The following is an 18,500-nucleotide window of genomic DNA, read 5'->3' on the forward strand; positions in this document are numbered from 1 at the left end:
ATTGATTGATGTGAACCAAAACGTACAATTAATTTTAGGAAAAATCCATAAATGAATTTCTCATAAAAGTCAATACAGTATGAGTTGGGCATGTTTGGGTTCGCAGAAAGTTTTCGGTGCTCATTCTTTTTTTCTTTTTTTTATGACATAGGATGTCCCCACCCCCTTCGGGAGTAGGACTAGTCCCTACGGATACACGCAACGACACACACACCACGTGTATCAGGTAAGTCAGAGGCGGGATTCGAACACTCGTCAATAGGGAGCATACCCGTGACTTTATGCCGAAGAGCCGACTGCCTCGGTGTGTTGTCGGTGCTCATTCTCTTATCTTTTCTCATGTCTGCAAAACTAGTGAAAAGGTAATTTGGCTACAGCGAAGCCCTATCCTACCCATAATTAAAACTTCCTACCCATAGTTAAAACTTTTACAACGAATAAAACTCTGTTTTTCTAAGGCAAACGTTTTAAACACGTTTTTTAGCCAACTTTCCAATTTTACCCTACGATATTTTGTAAATGATAAAATTCTAAACTCATTTTCTTGTGTTTCTATTTTTTTTACTACAATTTTTTGAACCAATACCGTATTAAAGTCGAGTTTTGCTGTCCCCTTTTTTTGCCGAATCACATTTTGCTAACTTATGATCATACCTGGTCCATTGGCTAGACTCATTGCCAAAGATAAGAGGGAATTAACATTATAGATTATGTTCGGTGGTCATGAAGTATTTTTCCATGGAATATTAATTTATGAAGTGGTGGGAAAGGGGCAAGGATGGTGGGAGACGGGCAAGGAAGGTGGGAGGGAGTGAATTGATAGGGCAAGAGATGAGAGGGTAAGAAGTGGCCGAGAATAAGGAAAACAAAAACTCTATTTTGAGTAGAGTTTTTCTTTTTCCCTGTTTTTAAGCCACTTCGCCATCTCCTCACTCATGACCTCTCAATTCTCTCCTCCCCCTCTCCCTACTCCTCTCTCAACACTTGGTACACTAATATTCCACGAACAAGATTTGCTGGGTTGTCAAACATGGACTAGTGACACCTAGATAAAAAATACACTTTGAAAGGAAATATCTTGGAAGAAGAGGATTGTTTGTGCCATTGTCCCAGGTATAGTGATCAGGCCTGTTGATATTGTAGGCCATAACAAATCCAACCTATTGCCATTGGTACCACTCTCATCGGATGAATCCAGATCCCGATCAAGTAAGTCGTAAACAGATATCTTTCAAATTAATAAAGGAAAATGATAAATGCACCCCTTTTCATTACCTGGGACACCCAGCTAGTCTATATCTATGACTGCAAAGGGGCTGATGTACTTCACATTTGAAGGAATGAAGTGATATGATTGCTAAGTACAATGCAGCTGGGTGTCCTGAGTGATGAAAAGGGATGCATTTATCATTTCCCATTAATAAATTGTTGATTTTTGTATGTCCTTAATCTTGGTAAAGAGACCTATGTTCAACATCAAACTTGAATAGATGACCTGATGCCCTATCAGATCAAGGAGCCCTGCCCTATCTTCAAGAATGTATTCCATGCCCTGGATAGACTTGGTCCTATCTCGAATTAAGGTGATAACAACAACATTTGATTGAAATTCCAAGGGAAACATTTTCTTAAGAAAATATATTTATGGAAACGATATGATTATGGTTAATTTAAGGAAATTGAAAGTCCATCTACATAAAAATCGAATAAGCTTTGGTTCAAGTTATCTTTTAAGTAGATATTTTAACAAAAGAAATTCCTTTCCAAACTTTTCAATATATTTCTGGAATCTAAACAGTGAGAAGTGATATGTTGACCACTTTTTCGCTTGTAGTAGCCATCTCTAGTCTATTTGTGACTACCCTTTTACAGTACAAGAGGCTGGTCTAAGGAAGAAAAATGGGCGAATAGTTCATTTCCCAAACTTTCCTCTTCTTACAAGGTAGTTTCTCTTCCTTGTCTTATGTACACACTTACGATAGTGGACTCTGTCTTCTTTCACAGACCGGATTTAAGTTGTGCTTAGAAGCATTCTTTCAAATATTTTGGTTCTATCTTATGATTCTACCTGGCAAAAATGATTCTAACTTAAGAAGATTACTAGGAAAAGGTTAAACGTCAACATCGGGATTTTTGGGGGAACACTAATCGAGAGAGTTTCCTTTAATTTACCCAAGAAAAAACTAAATTAAGTTGAATAAAAGTTATTTGCTAGCATCCATCACTGTTCTGTTTTATTGCTTGTAGATGGCTGGAAGAACAGGAGAAAAATAAGTGAAAGAGAATTAGACAAGAATGGAAGATGATGAGAATAGTAGGAGGGAGATTTGCGAGTAGTGTTTGGTTGCGCGAGGAAATTAGCGGAAGATGTAAGGTGTCATTATCAAAATATAGGTAGAAGAGAGAGAAAAGTAAGAGAGAGAGAAAGAATAAGACAAGAATTTCTTCTAATTCCCCCAACAAATTTCTCCATTTTAGTGAAAAAAGAGGAGAAGATTATGGAGGGGGGAACATCTCCGCCACGTAGTCGCCACCTAGGATAAAACCTAATAATGATGTCTAGAAGTTGTCTAGTGGTCAAAGGTGTAAATGACAACTAAACATGTTTTAGCTCCGTTTGGATGCCAGAATTATTTTGGTTCTTGGGACTTTTGTGGAACAAAAAACTTCCTGGGAGATTGGTGGGAAAAAAAACTCTCTGGAAGTATCCCGGTAAAATAAAAATCCCATGTTTGGTTGACCAGACTATGGTGGGAAAAAAAAATCCCGGTAAAATAAAAATCCCATGCTTTGTTTGGTTGCTTGAACTGTTGGGAAGAAAAAAGTTCTTCTTTTGGTTATTTTGGTTCCTTCGATTTCATGCGGGATTATTTTGGTTCCTGGGATTTTTTTTTCCATCTTTGGGTTTCGTGCTGGGTTATTTTGGTTTGTGGGATTCTTTTGTGCCCACTATATAACTAGCAACAAAACGTGAGTTTCCTATGGAAATTCAACAAAAGTCCCAAGAACCAAAAAAATTCCGGCATCACCATGCATTTGAAACTCCTACAATCCCCTAAAAACAAGCAACCAAACAGAGCTAGGAATTTCCCAGAGTGTATGTTGCACGAGAGAGCAGCCACATAGGCTCAGATTTTGTCATATTCATTATTCATCAGAGGTGTCTGATCTCTAGTGCAACAGACGCTCCGCGAAATGCCTTTTGCAATGGACGCTAGCAAATCGCAATGGAAAAATATATACGCCAAACCCCCCAAAAATATAATCGCAATTTAAAGAGGTTGCAGAGATACCAGAAAAGTAAAAAAGGGCAAGAAAGGGAAATAACGAAAAAGAGAGACCAAACGGCCGAGGGGTGGACTGTGGAGTGGAGCCAGACGAGAGGCGAGATGTACGGTTCGACTGGAATTAACGTGTGGTCACGTGCGTACGGTCTGTTTTTTCAGAAAATAAAATAAAAGAAGACTACTAAAAAATTCGCACCCCCCTGTAGGATGATTCCCACCCCTCTAACTTGAATTGACGTCAAAAAAGTTAAACGTGTGACGCTAAGTCTGAAGCTTTTTTTGCTTTTTGACGTCAATTCATCCTACAGGGGGTGCGAATTTATCATCTCCCTATATACTGAAACGAGTACTCTCTCTCTCTCTCTCTCTCTCTAGACTGAAATTCGTAACGTCGTATTGAAAACCCACCCTCTTTACTCCCTCTCTCTTCCCCTTTTCACATCGGTTACAGAGCTCTCTTTCTCCAAACCCACCCAAAAATATCCCGCTTCCCACGCTTCAAAACCCCCCCCCACCTTCACCACTCCTCCTCTGACCTTCTTTTGGGGTACCCTAAAAAAATCAGAACAACCCCACTTTTTTTAACCCTCCAAAGACATGGCGGAGTTACCTCCAAATTTAGACGACTTGGAGCTCTGGTTACCGTCCGATATCTTCCCTGACGAAATCTACGATCCTCAGACCTCCTCTATACTTACCCCTGAATTCCCTTCCCAACTCACTTACATGGAGAACCTCGCAAAACAACTCCAAGCTTTCTCAATAAAACCTCCCCCAAATTTAATCCCCAACTTCTTAGAGGTCTTCTAACTCTACTATTTTTTTTTTTTACTCTCTCTTTTTTTTTCTCTTTCTTGGTTTGGCTTTTTTAAGAAACGGTTCTGGTATAAAACCCGGTTTTTTTCTTCTTCGCAGATTGGACCGGGTTCTCGTTTTGCTACTGTGTCTCCACCACCGCAAGCTGGATTAGGGTTTAGGGTTTCATATCCTGGTGCTGGTCAAAACCCTACTGGTTTTGTAAACGGTGGTTTTCGGTCCGGTTCGGGACCCGGTAACCAGTATTACCCGGTCAAACCGGTCCAACCCCAGGTAAGTAAAAATGTAAAATAACTTGAAACAGCTTTTTCTTACCTTTTTGGGTATATTTTCTGAAACCGGTTTTTGGTTTTCTTCTCTCTTTTTTTTTTCTTTTTTCAGGTGGAGAGCTTTTTGCAGGAGAGAGCTAGGGTTTTGCAAAGGCAACAAAACCGGGGTCAAAACCGGTTTTTACCGGTTCAGGTAAATGGGTCAAGGAGGACCGGTTTTTTAAGGGAGTCTGGAGGAACGGGCGTTTTTCTACCGCGCGTTTCAAACGTTGATTTTAGGAAGAAATCCGGTAAGAACCCCAATAGACTCTTGTTTTTCTCTTTCTATGGCTTTTATTTTTATTTTATTTTATTTTTTTGGCTTTTATCTTTATTGTTAGAATTTATATGTTCATGAAATACTGCCTAGAAGTCCTAATTTTGTATTCATTTTCTTGGCTTTGTTTTTATTCTGTGGTAGCTATTTGAAGTTCATGAACTGTTTGGTAGTTATGGGGATTTTGGTTTTGTTCTATTTTTATAAGCTTTATCTTGTTTGTATTTTTATCCTTTGCTTACTGAGATGGAAACATTCTGGAAATCAGCTCCAGTTATGTCTAGGGTTTTGGTTGAGCACATCTGGGTTTATTGTATTCTTTCTTCTTTGGCTTTTGTGTTTCTTATTTAATATTTTATGCATTTGGGTCTTTCTGGTTCTCTCTTTCTTGGCTATTCGGTGTTATATTTTTATTCTTCTACAGGTGTTTAGATGCCACTAAACCCTGAATTACAGTTTTGTTATGAAGTTTTTAACTGTTTAATAATTCTAAATTCATATACGTTTCATTTGATTTCTAATCTGTTGATTTTTTTTTTGTATTTCTATATCTGCAAATGTTTGCAAGTATATGAAAAAATGGCTTTTTATACTTTCAGTATTTTTTTTGGGTTTTAATGAGTTTTTCCTTGCCCATACTTTGTATGGTATCATGCCTTATATTATTACTTGTTTTAATGATTTGGGTCTTATCTGAAATTTTCTTCATTGTTGCAGACATCAAAGTTGAACCTTAAAAAATTAATCCCCTCTTGATAATCATTTTGTTCTTTATTTTGTTAAGTGTTAAAAGTTTCTTTTGCTAAGATAATTACACTGTATGTTTCATTATTTTTTCAAACCTGGAAGGAAATGTTAAATACCAAAATGTTCTGAATTTTCTCTTTTCATTTTATAATTCACTTTTAATAATAGTCAACCAGTAAGAGCTGATCAGTTCACCATGACTGTGGATTTAAATATGTAAGGTTGTGTTTTATTGCATTAAAGTTGGTTTTCACTTCATTTCTTTTGGCTTTTCTCAGCCATGAAGAGTGCAGAACAAAAGCAACCCATGAGAAATGTTGCTGGTGGGAGGCAGGGAATGACATTCCAACATCCATCTGAGGTGGGTCTGCCTCATGAATGGACTTACTGAGCTAAACTCTAGCAAAACCTCCTGTTTTTTTGTAGTAAAGTGGCGCTTGTATAAAAGAAATAAAGCCCATGCAAAGAAGAAAAAGAAAATCTGAAATGGAATAATCTTTCAGTGTTTGCTGCTTATATGTAAAAACGTAGAAATGTAGGAAAGAGGAAAAAAGTGTGTTGGTTTTGCAATCTTCTTATATGCATAAATAAAGATTTAGAAGGTTATTTGCTCTGTAGTTCCCTCTATTAGTCCTAATCATTTTGTTGTTTTGTTTGTTTGAGCCGGTGAAATATTTATCGCTCACTTCAGATGTGACAGACTACCTCAAGACATTATTATCCTTCATATTTTTAGGGTGGGTTTCAGTTTTTTGCTGACATGGGGGAAGAGAAGTAGGCAAATATTTAATGCTTACTCCCCTTTTCTTTTGCTTGAAGAAAGCACTGCAAATCTGAAAGCTTTCTTCTTTGTAAATTCACAGCTTTTAGCTCGGTTGGAGTGGGCAGCGACAATAAAGGCCTGCAGTACTGCTTGAAGGGTGGGTTTTCAAGTGTCCTTCACTTTGGCCACGGGTGGGATAATGGGGCTCATGTGATCATGCCCTTGTACTACATTCCATGTGATGGGGCCATGCTTGTGAGAAGGTCATGGGCTCATGGGATGGGACAATGGCTCCTGTGATCATGCCCATGTACTATATACCACGTAATGGGGCCATCCCATGCCCCATTACGTGTATATGCATGGCCATGCTCGCTAGAGTTGCATGGTGTTTGCGTATCCGTAGCTCCATCTGTTGCTCTCAAAATGATGATGCTTTGTCTAAGGATATGGACATTTAAAGTTGAGGGTCTCTATAGTATGTTGGAGCCTTGGAGGCAGTGTAGAATCTGTGGATGTGTGTTCGGCATTTAAAGCTGAAGAATTTTGTTGTCTTTGACCTAGCGTAGAGGTAGATGCGGAGCCCACTTGATATTTTCATGATTTGGCTCATATATTCTAGCCCGTAGATGATGAGGGAGTCAGATCACTCGATTAACTACGCTCTCTGCTATTGCTTCTGGCAGATAGAACTCTTAAGCTGACCTGTTTCCACTAGACCTGACAAAAAATGACTCCGATCCAGGGTCCACCGGTCCTGCCCGGGCCGGGTCACTAAATTAGTCACCCAGCCCGTACGGGTCATGTCAAAACTAGGCCGGGCCGTGCGGATCTGTAAAAGCCCAAATGATCGAGATTTTATATGGTGTAAACCCTTATAAACCCGTACTTTTCAGAAAGTGCTGTACTGACCACATCATAGGATGATCTAAACCGTCCATGTGATGGACCACACCGTAAATGGGTCACCCACCAAAAATCATTTGCATAGGATGATCCTAGCCCTCCCATCTATAGAGGTTTCCATATATAATAATATGAAATTCCTCCATAGATTAGAGGGCTAGGATCGTCCTATGGAAATGATTTTTTGGGCGCAACCTATTTACGTTATGGGCCTATGGCTCCCCATCTCATTGACGGCTTGGATCATCCTATGATACTGTTGGAATAAAACAGCAAAAAACAAAAAAACAGAACAAAACAAAAAACGGGTGACCCTTGGGTGCACCCCAAATTGTGACCTATAAAATTCCAGGTCAAAATGACCCGGCCCGGCTAGGAGTGCAACTCGGGTCGGGTCAGGTTGAGGCCAACCCGAGGAACCCATTTTTCCAACCCAACCTGACCCGATTTGCAACCCGGCTGGGCTCAACCCGACCCAACCCGAATTGCAATTTACTCAACCCGACCCAACCCGATTTCCAATTTGGGTCGGGTTGACCCACCCATCATGCACATGTTTTTTTTTTTGTGCGCCCCACTCTTTTCTTCTTGATCTGTCCATTTCCACCACAGCAGCCCCCATTTTTCTTCTTGACCCACCCGTCATGCACATGCTTACTTGCAACTCTGCAAGGAGGGGAGAGGCGGAGAGCGTCGATGGAGGAGTAACAAGTTAAAAGTGAAGCAGCTTACGTTTCTCTTTTTAGTTCTTAGGGTTGGGTTTTTTTTTAACCTCTTATACACATGTTTACACATGTTTTATTTTTAGGTAATTAGAAAATAGTAAAATGGTGACATACGGGAAAGATTGAAATTAGAAAATAGTTATGGGAAAGATGGAAGAAAATCCGAAAATTTCAAATTGGAATATTCACTCGCTTGCCGTTTTAACTTTTAAAATTTTATACATATGGGAATACTTGTCGGGTTTCGGGTCGGGTCGGGTCGGGTTGCCCGACACCCCAACCCAACCGGACTTTTGAAAAACCTTAACCCGACCCAACCCAAATTCGGGTTTAACCTGTCTGGTTCGGGTTGAACCTGACCCGAGTTGCACCCCTAGGCCCGGCCCACCCGTTTGCCAGGTCTAGTTTCCACTAGGGTGCTTCAATAGGGTACCAGCTCATGATCAATAACATAGTGGGACCTAACTTCGATATATCTACATCGTCCATCTTCATCAATCGTCTCCATTGGCCTAAAAATCACACGAATTGGAATAGTGTCATAGAAGGGGTCCACTCGGATGTATTACTTGCGTACCCCTACAATGGCATTCCTCCATACTTCAATTACATGCTGACCTGTTTGATTTGTATTGATGGGCTTTTGGTATTCTTGAACTTGGTAGAGGGCCTTTGAGCTCTAGATAATATGACATTTAAAAGATACATATTTTTTTAAAGAAATACATCAATTATATGCTAAAATAAAAACATTCTATTACCCATAAATAAAATAAAATTCAATATCTATTCATCTAACTGGTGGACCACTATTTACTTGACATTTATGCCTATGGTAGGAGTTGATCTTAACCGTTAGTGTGCACTTAGCAAGATCAATGGATGAGATCAAAGTGATTAGTATCATTAAAACATTAAAATCATAAAGTTTTAGTTTTAGTTGAACCTGAGCCACGTTTGGCAACCATGACATTTTCATTCTTCTCCTAGCCTCAATTGTTGTTGTTGTGGGTTGTTGATGCTCCAAATTGTCATTACCCTCAACCCACCTCTACCACGTCCTGCGAGAAGTTTGTTTCACTAGCAAGGGATATTGTGAACCTATTTTCATTGCTTTGTATCTGTTTACAGTATCTGTTTACAGTTATGCATCTCCTTAATGAAGTTATAAACTAACCTTGGTTGTAAATTTGATAAAATTCTTTCCTTCACTACTGCACTCATGTTTTAACATTTTGATCCATCCAGAGACAGCCCAAACAGCCACATTGGTTGAACTGACCTTTATCTTACTACGATTTTACGAAAGAATATATCAAGATGTTTTTGGTATAACATGGCTCGACGATAACCAGATAATTTGATACTCACTTTCCCTAGATAACTTGACGCTCTCAACTGCCTCACCCCACAACAGTTATGCATTTCCTTCATGATTTACCCCGGCAAACGCCCAGTAAGGGTCATTATGGCTTGATGGGTTCAAGGTATTGTTAGGAAATAATCCTAACGGTGGATGTGGCTTTTGCAAGATCGATGGTCAAGATCATTTGGTTAGTTAATTGGTTTTGTGAAAAGTCATTAATGAAAAGACTTTATGTGAAAAGGTATGAACGTAAAGAGACGTTTGGGGAGAGGGATGGGAGTGATGAGGAGTCGCATCTCTTCCCACAAACGCTTATAAAAGGGAACTCTTGGGTCCTATTTGCACACAACAAATTCGTTTTGAATCTTTGAGAATCCACGCTTGAAGAGAAAGAAACCAGTCCCCATCACCGACGGTTGTGTAGCGAAGAGAAACTCAGAGAGAAAGAAAAACCCAATTCATGGCTTCCGGTATGATTTTTCTCATATAAATTCAATCCATATTGTTTATGTGATTTTCTCAATGTTTAATCGCCAAGATCTGTTGCCTCTTACATGTGGTATCAGAGCCACGGTTCTAGCGAGAAAACGGCGAGAAAATCTGATTAAAAAAATTTATTTATTTTTGGGAATTTTTGACATCGCCGGAAAACGGCGTGCCACCGGAAAACGGTTGCTCCGACCGGTGATTTTCCGGTATGGATGTGAAGTTCGTCGAGAGACGAGTCCAATGCAACAAACGGTGCCTAAATCCGATGTCAAACGAACCCAAAAATTGAAATTGAAATTTGTTGTTTTTTTGGGATTTTCTGGAATTTGTAACTGCTGTTGGAGAAGATGATGAATAGTGATGGGCCGATGGGCCGCGCAGGCCCGTTAAGGATCCATCAAGGATCCGCGATTTTTGAAAGGCCCAGTTAACAGATAAGGCCCATAAAACCTGTCTGGGCCCAGCAGACCCAACCCAAATCGGCCCAGGGACCTTTTTTGGGCCATTTCTGGCATTTTTTGAGGTTTTGGGTCCGGCTAATATTGGTTCTAGGGGTTTGGAACCCTCCTGAACCCATTTTTGGAGTCAGTTTTTTCATATGAGCACTGTATTATATGGTTACAGTGTAAATTCAACAAAATTTGGTTTTATTTGTTTGATTTTGAGTCAAATTATTTTTGGGTTTTGGGCCGGGTAAATCCAGATTTAGGGGATTTCCACCCCTCTGAACCCAAATTTGATGTCTGTTTTTCATGGAACTTGAAAACGGGTTTTATGTACACATGTTTGTACACTTTGTTCATTATTTTAGTTGTGAATGAACAAAGAATTGTGATTCCGACTGGGAAACGGAATCGCTTAGGATTAGTGGTTTAAATAAAGAACAGTGTCGCATATAGTGACACATTATGAACTACAAAATCACTTTAAATTCCGTCCATTTGTCCAAGAGCAACACTCAGCCCAATGGATGACTGTTGCTTTGCACAAATATGCGGTGTGAGAGGGCTAGGCCTGGATAACTTGGTTTGGGGTTGCGCTTCTGCCCAACGGTGATGTGTACCTTAAGTATAGAGTTATTTGGCCCTAGTTAGTCTCATGGATGAGAGCCAAATGTGTGTCGTGGCACGGCCCAACGGACGACCCATGATGATACGCTGGTGTCTCCCTAGAATCACATTTATGTGTTTCTGTGATTCTAGGCAATCCAACTAACTTCCCTAAAGATAAATTGACTTAAAAATGGAGCCACTTGTGTATCGTGGCATGGCCCAACGGACATCCCACGGTGACACACCGGGTGCTCCATCAAGAACACACTTATGTATTTTGTGTTTCTGTTTACTTTAGTCATTTATTTTAAAGTTGGATTACATTAAATCGTGGATTTTACTGAATAAACTCATTTTGTGGATTTAAATGGTGTCTTAGATAGTGAGCAAAATTGTAACTGTCTGTCTTTTTCGTCTACAGCATTGAACCCTAGTTCTATCTCTAGTTATTTGTCCGGGATCGAGGTTTTAAGTGGGACTAATTTCGGAAAATGGAAGGATCATATTCACATAGTCTTAGGTTGTTTGGACCTAGATTATGCACTTAGGAATGACAAACCTGAAGTGCCTTCTAATGAAAGTACTGCTGCGGATTTGGCTACTTATGAAAAATGGGAACGGTCAAATCGCATGAGCCTTATGATTATGAAAAGCACGATCTCTACCTCTATCCGAGGAGGCATTCCCGACTCAGAGGAAAATGAGGAATTTACTGCTAGCGAGTACCTACAGGCAGTAGAGGATCAGTTTAAGGGATCGTCTAAGGCTCTTGCCAGTACACTGATGATGAAGATGATCACTATGAAGTACAATGGTAGTAGTGGTGTGAGAGAGCACATTATGCGAATGAATGACATGGCCTCCCAGCTAAAGAAAATGAACATGGAGATCTCTGAAGGTTTCCTTGTTCATTTCATGATGACATCTCTTCATGCACAGTTTACTCCATTTAAAATTAATTACAATACGCAGAAAGAGAAGTGGGAAATGAGTGAACTCATAGCCATGTGTGTTCAAGAAGAAGAGAGGTTGAAGACCGAACAACCTGAAAGTGCTCATTACACCACAGAGGGAACATCGAAGGGTCACTTCAAGAAGAAAACCAAAGGAAAGGGCTTTGGGAAAGGCAAGAAGAAGGTAGCAAGTGGTTCGGCTCAGGGCTTGACCGGTGGGATGAAAAGTCGCTTTAGGTGCCATTTCTGTAAGAAACTTGGTCACATAAATAAGAGTGCTCCAAGTATGAAGAGTGGCTGCATAAGAAAGGTAATAATTCAGTTTTTGTTTGTCATGAATCTTTCCTTATAGATGCTCCTAGAAATACCTGGTGGATAGATACAGGTTCCACTATTCACATTTCGAATTCCTTGCAGGGATTTCAAGAGAGACGGAGACTCAAGAAAGGGGAGCGAACCATTAAGATGGGAAATGGAGTAGAAGCAGACGTCAAGGCTATTGGCACTTTTCGTCTTGTATTAGATAGTGGCTTCATTATGTATTTGGAAGACACATTTTATGTACCTGCCATGAGCAGAAACCTTATATCTGTATCCAAACTTGTTTCCTTTGGATTTGAATTTAAGTTTGGGAATAAAGGTTTTACATTACTCCATGATTCCAATGTTGTTGGTTCTGGTCCTCTTGTGGGCAATCTATATATGATTTATTTAGATAGCTCGTTTGCACATTCTCTGTTATCCATGCATGTGAATGAGGAAATCAGTTACCGTGGCAATAAACGGGGTCGAGTTGATGAAAACTCTTCCAGTTTGTGGCATAAGCGTTTAGGCCACATTTCCATTAGTCGTATGGAAAGACTGGTGAAGGATGGAGTTCTTCCTCCTCTTGACTTTTCTGATTTCGGGATTTGTAGGCAGTGTCTTAAGGGTAAACAAACCAAAACTAGTAAGAAGGGTGCCACTAGGAGTACCGGCCTGTTAGAAGTTATTCACACTGATATATGTGGGCCATTTCCTACTCCTGCCCTAAGTGGCGAGAGATATTTCATTACCTTTATCGATGACTTTTCACGTTTTAGCTACGTCTATCTCATCAAAGAAAAGTCGGAAGCACTGGATACTTTTAAGATCTATAAGGCTGAGATTGAGTTACAACTTGACCGGAAGATTAAGGTTGTGAGGTCCGATAGAGGTGGGGAATACTATGGCAGATATTCCGATACGGGCCGCAGTCCAGGTGCGTTCGCACTTTACCTACAGGAGAACGGTATTGTCGCTCAGTACACGATGCCAGGTACACCTGAGCAAAATGGTGTTGCTGAGAGACGAAACCGTACTCTTATGGATATGGTGAGGAGCATGATTTGCAATTCACCATTGCTTGAGTCCTTGTGGGGAGAAGCATTGAAAACAGCCGTTCATATCCTAAACCGTGTACCGAGTAAAGCTGTGGCTAAGACCCCTTATGAGTTATGGGCCGGTAAAAAGCCTAAGCTAGGATATTTGCATGTTTGGGGCTGTATGGCTGAAGCCAAAGTTTATAACCCCCAGTTGAGAAAGTTAGATGCTAGGACCATCTCTTGTTACTTCATAGGTTACCCTGAACGGTCTAAGGGTTATAGGTTCTATAGTTCTACTCATAGCACCCGGATTGTAGAGACAAGATACGCTGTATTCTTAGAGGATGATGATCTCAGTGGGAGTTTTGTGCCTAGGTCACTTACTTTTGAGGAGAACCGGATATTTGTTCCAATACCGGTAATTCAAGAAAGAGTAGTGTCGATTCCTCCACCTGAGGATATTGATGCACCAGATGGCACACTGGAGGTTTCACCCCACATTCCTGATGCTCCAGCAACGATTGTCGCTGAGCAATCTGTGCGTAGGTCACAGAGAGAGAGGAGGTCAGCCATCTCTGATGACTATGTTGTCTATCTAAACGAGTGTGACTACGACGGTGAAATGAATAATGATCCACTTTCATTTGGTCAGGCCATAAATAGCGACCGATCAGCTCAGTGGCTTGAAGCCATGAAGGATGAGTTGCTCTCGATGGAAAAGAACCGTGTCTGGGAACTTACCGAGTTACCTAAAGGGGTCAAGCCTGTAGGCTGTAAATGGGTCTTCAAGACCAAAAGAGACTCTAAGGGCGGTATTGAAAGATATAAGGCCAGACTAGTCGCTAAAGGGTTCACTCAAAAAGAGGGAATAGACTTCAAAGAGACTTTCTCTCCAGTATCAAGGAAAGACTCTTTGAGGATAGTCATGGCTTTGGTGACTCATTATAACTTAGAGTTACACCGGATGGATGTGAAGACTGCTTTTTTAAATGGTGATCTTCATGAAGATGTCTATATGATTCAGCCTGAAGGTTTTAAGGCTGAGAGCGAAGAGCACCTAAGCTGTAGGCTTAAAAAGTCCATTTACGGACTTAAGCAGGCTTCTAGGCAGTGGTATCTGAAATTTCATGAGGTAGTGTCTAGTTTTGGGTTCAAGGAAAATGCTGTAGATCAATGCATATATCTTAAGGTTAGTGGGAGTCGATTCATCATCCTAGTGTTATATGTTGATGATATACTACTTGCCAGTAGTAACCTAGGCATGCTGAAAGAAACAAAACAATTCCTCTCAAGGAATTTTGATATGAAAGATCTTGGTGAAGCTTCCTATGTTATAGGAATAGAGATTCATCGAGATAGGACTCGAGGATTGCTGGGATTGTCTCAGAAGACCTATATAGAAAAAGTCCTTAAGAGATTCAGCATGGAGAGGTGCTCCCCTAGTCTTGCCCCTATAGTTAAGGGTGATGTATTCAGTCAGTTACAATGTCCCAGGAACGCACTGGAACGGGATGAGATGAGACATATTCCTTATGCTTCCGCTGTTGGTAGTCTCATGTATGCTCAGGTTTGTACCCGTCCAGATATTTCATTTGCAGTTGGCATGCTTGGTAGATACCAAAGTGACCCAGGTCTGGATCACTGGAAGGCAGCCAAAAAGGTTATGCGTTACCTGTGAGGGACTTCAGATTACATGCTCACATTTAGGAGATCAGATAGCCTTGAGGTGATTGGCTATTCTGATTCCGACTTCGCTGGTTGTCGGGACACCCATCGGTCCACTTCTGGTTATATTTTTATGCTTTCAGGAGGACCTATTTCTTGGAGAAGCGTCAAGCAGAGAATGACTTCTTCATCCACTATGGAGGCAGAGTTTATTTCATGTTCGGAAGCTTCGGCTCATGCCTTATGGCTGCGAAATTTTCTTTCAGGGCTTAATTTGATTGATTCTATTGAGAGGCCGCTGAAACTTCTCTGTGATAATTCCGCTGCGGTTTTCTTTTCCAAGAACAACAAGTCTGGAGACGGCTCGAAGCATATAGATCTAAAGTATCTTGTTCTGAGGGAAAGAGTTCAGAATCAGCATGTATTTGTGGAATACATAAGCACCGCACTTATGTTGGCGGATCCCTTCACTAAAGGCTTGTCACCAAAGCTCTTCAGAGAGCATGTAGCGCGCATGGGATTGGTTGACACTTTTGATAACCTATGATAGTGGGAGTCTGCATTTGGTATTGAGATACACTGTTGTGATCACATTATATTTTATGATTCTGATATATATTATGATTATTTTCTACCGCTCCATTTCGTGCGCATTTTGTAAATGGATTGTTAATAAGAGGTAGAATGTGTCTGTATGACTGTTTTGGACCATGTTTACATCTTATGCATGTATACTTTTACATTCATGTTAGTAAGAATTACTAATAATATAATCATGGAGTAGGCTATTGGGTAGAGTTGGTGACCCAATGGTTACATGGTTTATTGTTGGTAGTTTTGCTAAACGGAATGTTGGGTTTATTATCTAACTAATTTAAAGTTATGATCCTTATGTTTGGCTCAAAGATCTTGCTAGCCAAGTGGGAGAATGTTAGGAAATAATCCTAACGGTGGATGTGGCTTTTGCAAGATCGATGGTCAAGATCATTTGGTTAGTTAATTGGTTTTATGAAAAGTCATTAATGAAAAAACTTTATGTGAAAAGGTATGAACGTAAAGAGACGTTTGGGGAGAGGGATGGGCGTGATGAGGAGTCGCATCTCTTCCCACAAACGCTTATAAAAGGGAACTCTTGGGTCCTATTTGCACACAACAAATTCATTTTGAATCTTTGAGAATCCACGCTTGAAGAGAAAGAAACCGGTCCCCATCACTGACGGTTGTGTAGCGAAGAGAAACTCAGAGAGAAAGAAAAACCCAATTCATGGCTTCCGGTATGATTTTTCTCATTTAAATTCAATCCATATTGTTTCTGTGATTTTCTCAATGTTTAATCGCCAAGATCTGTTGCCTCTTACAGGTATGACTACTTCTCTTTTTTATTTTTTCTAACTTTTCGTTTCATTTTCATTTTCATTTTATATACAGGTGATGTGGTCAGAGATTACACGAGAATTTCACTTGAGAACTTACCCCCATCATTGAGACCTCCACCAGAGGGGGGATATCCATCTCTCCCCTTTGTGGATTGGGGATAGATCCGGTTATTTGCTTTCCAGGTCCTCTCCTTGTAATAATTTTGTAAGAGCTTTCTCCTTTGTAATTATAATGTAATTACGTCCTATTGAGGGTTTGGCATTTGTACAATTTTTTTAACTATCAGACAATATTGATAAGCCAGGACAGGTCACAATTTATGCTTAGCTGATAAAAGATAGTTTGCATGTTTATTAATTTTATTTGCTGTGATGACAACAATTTTGTATCTTAGCAAGCTAATATTATGCTCTTGTTTTTTGGCTGCTTCTTTAGAGGCCAAATATGTTGCAACTTTCATGTGCCTTGGTATCTGCTGCAATGAATTTCTTGTTCCCCATAACTGGAACACACTGTTCATACATTAAGGGTTTTAAAATTCAAATACATGAAGATATATCAGTCTTGATCTGTGGGCTAACCCTCCTGCACTAGTCTTGATCTGTGAGCCTTATCAAAGTCTATTTAACTATGTGTTATCATTTTTGTTTATGAAGTCTACACAGCTTATAACCTTACTTCTTTTACATGCTTTTGTTGGTGTGATGGTTCTTGTTTCCATGTGTTTATGAGGGGGTCGGTGGTTATGGTTGTCGGTTTAGGGCCTTTAGGCTAGTGCATCTTGTGTAGGGAATAGACTGCCTCACACCACAATGGTGAGCCCAACTGACAGGAAACCATGCGGAATGCCAGCCCTATTAACATATATAAGAGAAGATATCTATTCTGTTGGAGGCTAGTAATTGTTAATTTTAGAATATGCTGATGTGGACAAGGAATATTCGTTAGGGTTTTCCATTGGGAAGGGTGACCAAAATCATGAAGGGGGCTTCTCGCTAATGGACAGCACCATTGAGATTGATGGTGGGCCTCTGTTAGCATAAAATAACCTTGTGGTGCCTTTACCTTGCGGGCATGACCTTAAGAGAGTGAAGGGCCCTACCATAACCTTCAGTCTTGTTGGTGTGGGCCAAAGAGAACTAGAAGCCTTGCCATTTGCTTCCCATTTGGTATGGAACAATGAGATAGAGGGCACTTCTGCTTGCTAGTTATAAATGTTAATATGTTGCAATTGAAGGTACAAGGAAGTTGTTCTTGAGATGGGAAATGTAAGGGATCGAAAACAAAGAAGAATCCATTTTAAGAGAAATGTGAAGTGATGGGAAAAGCAAAAGATACATATAAAGGTACAAGGAAGTGGATCTTGAGATTAAAAATGCAAAGGAAAATAGAAATAAGAGAAATGTGAAGCAATGGGGAAAAGCTTTGTTTCAAAGCATATTCTCACTGTTGCACTATCATCTACCCTGGTACAACCTGATCAATCTTATTCTAGTCTGTGCTAGGAGATGATATTCTATTATCCAGTGCAAGGGTGGAGTGACTTTCATTGCATGGGGAGGGGCTTTTTGCCACTCAGTGCTAGGGGAGTAGGGGAGTAACTTTCTGTTACGCAGTGATGGGGGAATGGCCTTCTACCACTAAGTGCTGGGGGAGTAACTTTATGTTACCCAGTGCAAGGGAATTGACTTTCTTCCACTTAATAACTTTCTGTTACTCAGTGTGAGGGGAGTAGTTTTATGTTTCTCAGTGCAAAGGGAATAACTTTCTATCACTCGGTGTAGGGTGGAATGACATTTTAGGTGAATGAAAATAGCTTCAAAAACCTACCTTACCATTCACTTCATAGTTTACTTGGCAATCTAGATGGCCATCCTAGAAACATAACACCAATCATTGCCATGTATGCTCTGAAAATAGGTTGTGCTTTGAACTGAAAGTCTGAAACCCTGACCCCAATGTTATATATGCTTTGGATGATCCAAATTCGAAACCGTGCATTTGATAGGCCATAATGTAACTAGGTTGTGCCCAAAAAATCATTAGCATATGATGATTCTAACCCTCTGATCTAAAGAGGGACTCACAATATGGAAACTTCTATAGATCGAACTGTTGAGATCATCCTATCGCAATGATTTTTGGGGCACGGTCTATTTACATTGTGGCCCATCAAATGGATGGTTTGGATCATCCTATGGTGTAGGCTGGACCGTCCATTTTGAAAATTAGGGGGGTGAATTTATCGACGGCAAAAAAACACACTGCTTTGGAAAAAATTGATGGTCGACCCGCGCTGGTACGGGTCACCAGTTGCTGACCCGTAGGAATGCAGGTCATTTTGACCCGCAACCCGCAGGTCGACCCTACCAGACCCACCCGTTTGCCAGTTCTACTTTGGAAGAAATAGGAATTGAATCCCGATG

General features: G+C 40.3%; 1 protein-coding gene and 1 long non-coding RNA gene across 2 annotated transcripts; both read left to right on the plus strand.

Annotated features, from left to right (window-relative positions):
- The first annotated feature begins 3,689 nt into the window (after positions 1-3,689).
- Positions 3,690-6,052, plus strand: LOC143876619 (uncharacterized). Its single transcript, XM_077378312.1, has 4 exons — positions 3,690-4,088; positions 4,203-4,376; positions 4,485-4,662; positions 5,714-6,052. The coding sequence occupies exons 1-4, from the start codon at positions 3,885-3,887 to the stop codon at positions 5,824-5,826; spliced, it is 669 nt and encodes a 222-aa protein (XP_077234427.1). The 5' UTR covers positions 3,690-3,884; the 3' UTR covers positions 5,827-6,052.
- Positions 6,053-9,586: 3,534 nt separating this feature from the next.
- On the plus strand, positions 9,587-16,257 carry LOC143876868 (uncharacterized). Its single transcript, XR_013250489.1, has 3 exons — positions 9,587-9,665; positions 15,743-15,971; positions 16,126-16,257. It is a non-coding gene; the product is annotated as an uncharacterized LOC143876868 (long non-coding RNA).
- Positions 16,258-18,500: the final 2,243 nt, after the last annotated feature.

This window comes from Tasmannia lanceolata, unplaced genomic scaffold (assembly GCF_043159265.1).
Source record: "Tasmannia lanceolata isolate RefF3 unplaced genomic scaffold, GAP_Taslan_0.1 ptg000005l, whole genome shotgun sequence".
NCBI classification, from domain to species: Eukaryota; Viridiplantae; Streptophyta; class Magnoliopsida; order Canellales; family Winteraceae; genus Tasmannia; species Tasmannia lanceolata.

What these genes read in the sequence shown, in the direction of transcription:
- LOC143876619 (XM_077378312.1), top strand. Translation starts at nt 3,885, where the DNA reads ATGGCGGAGTTACCTCCAAATTTAGACGACTTGGAGCTCTGGTTACCG. An exon ending in TAATCCCCAACTTCTTAGAG is followed by an intron (nt 4,089 to 4,202) that starts GTCTTCTAACTC and finishes TCTTCTTCGCAG; the next exon opens with ATTGGACCGGGTTCTCGTTT. An exon ending in TCAAACCGGTCCAACCCCAG is followed by an intron (nt 4,377 to 4,484) that starts GTAAGTAAAAAT and finishes TTCTTTTTTCAG; the next exon opens with GTGGAGAGCTTTTTGCAGGA.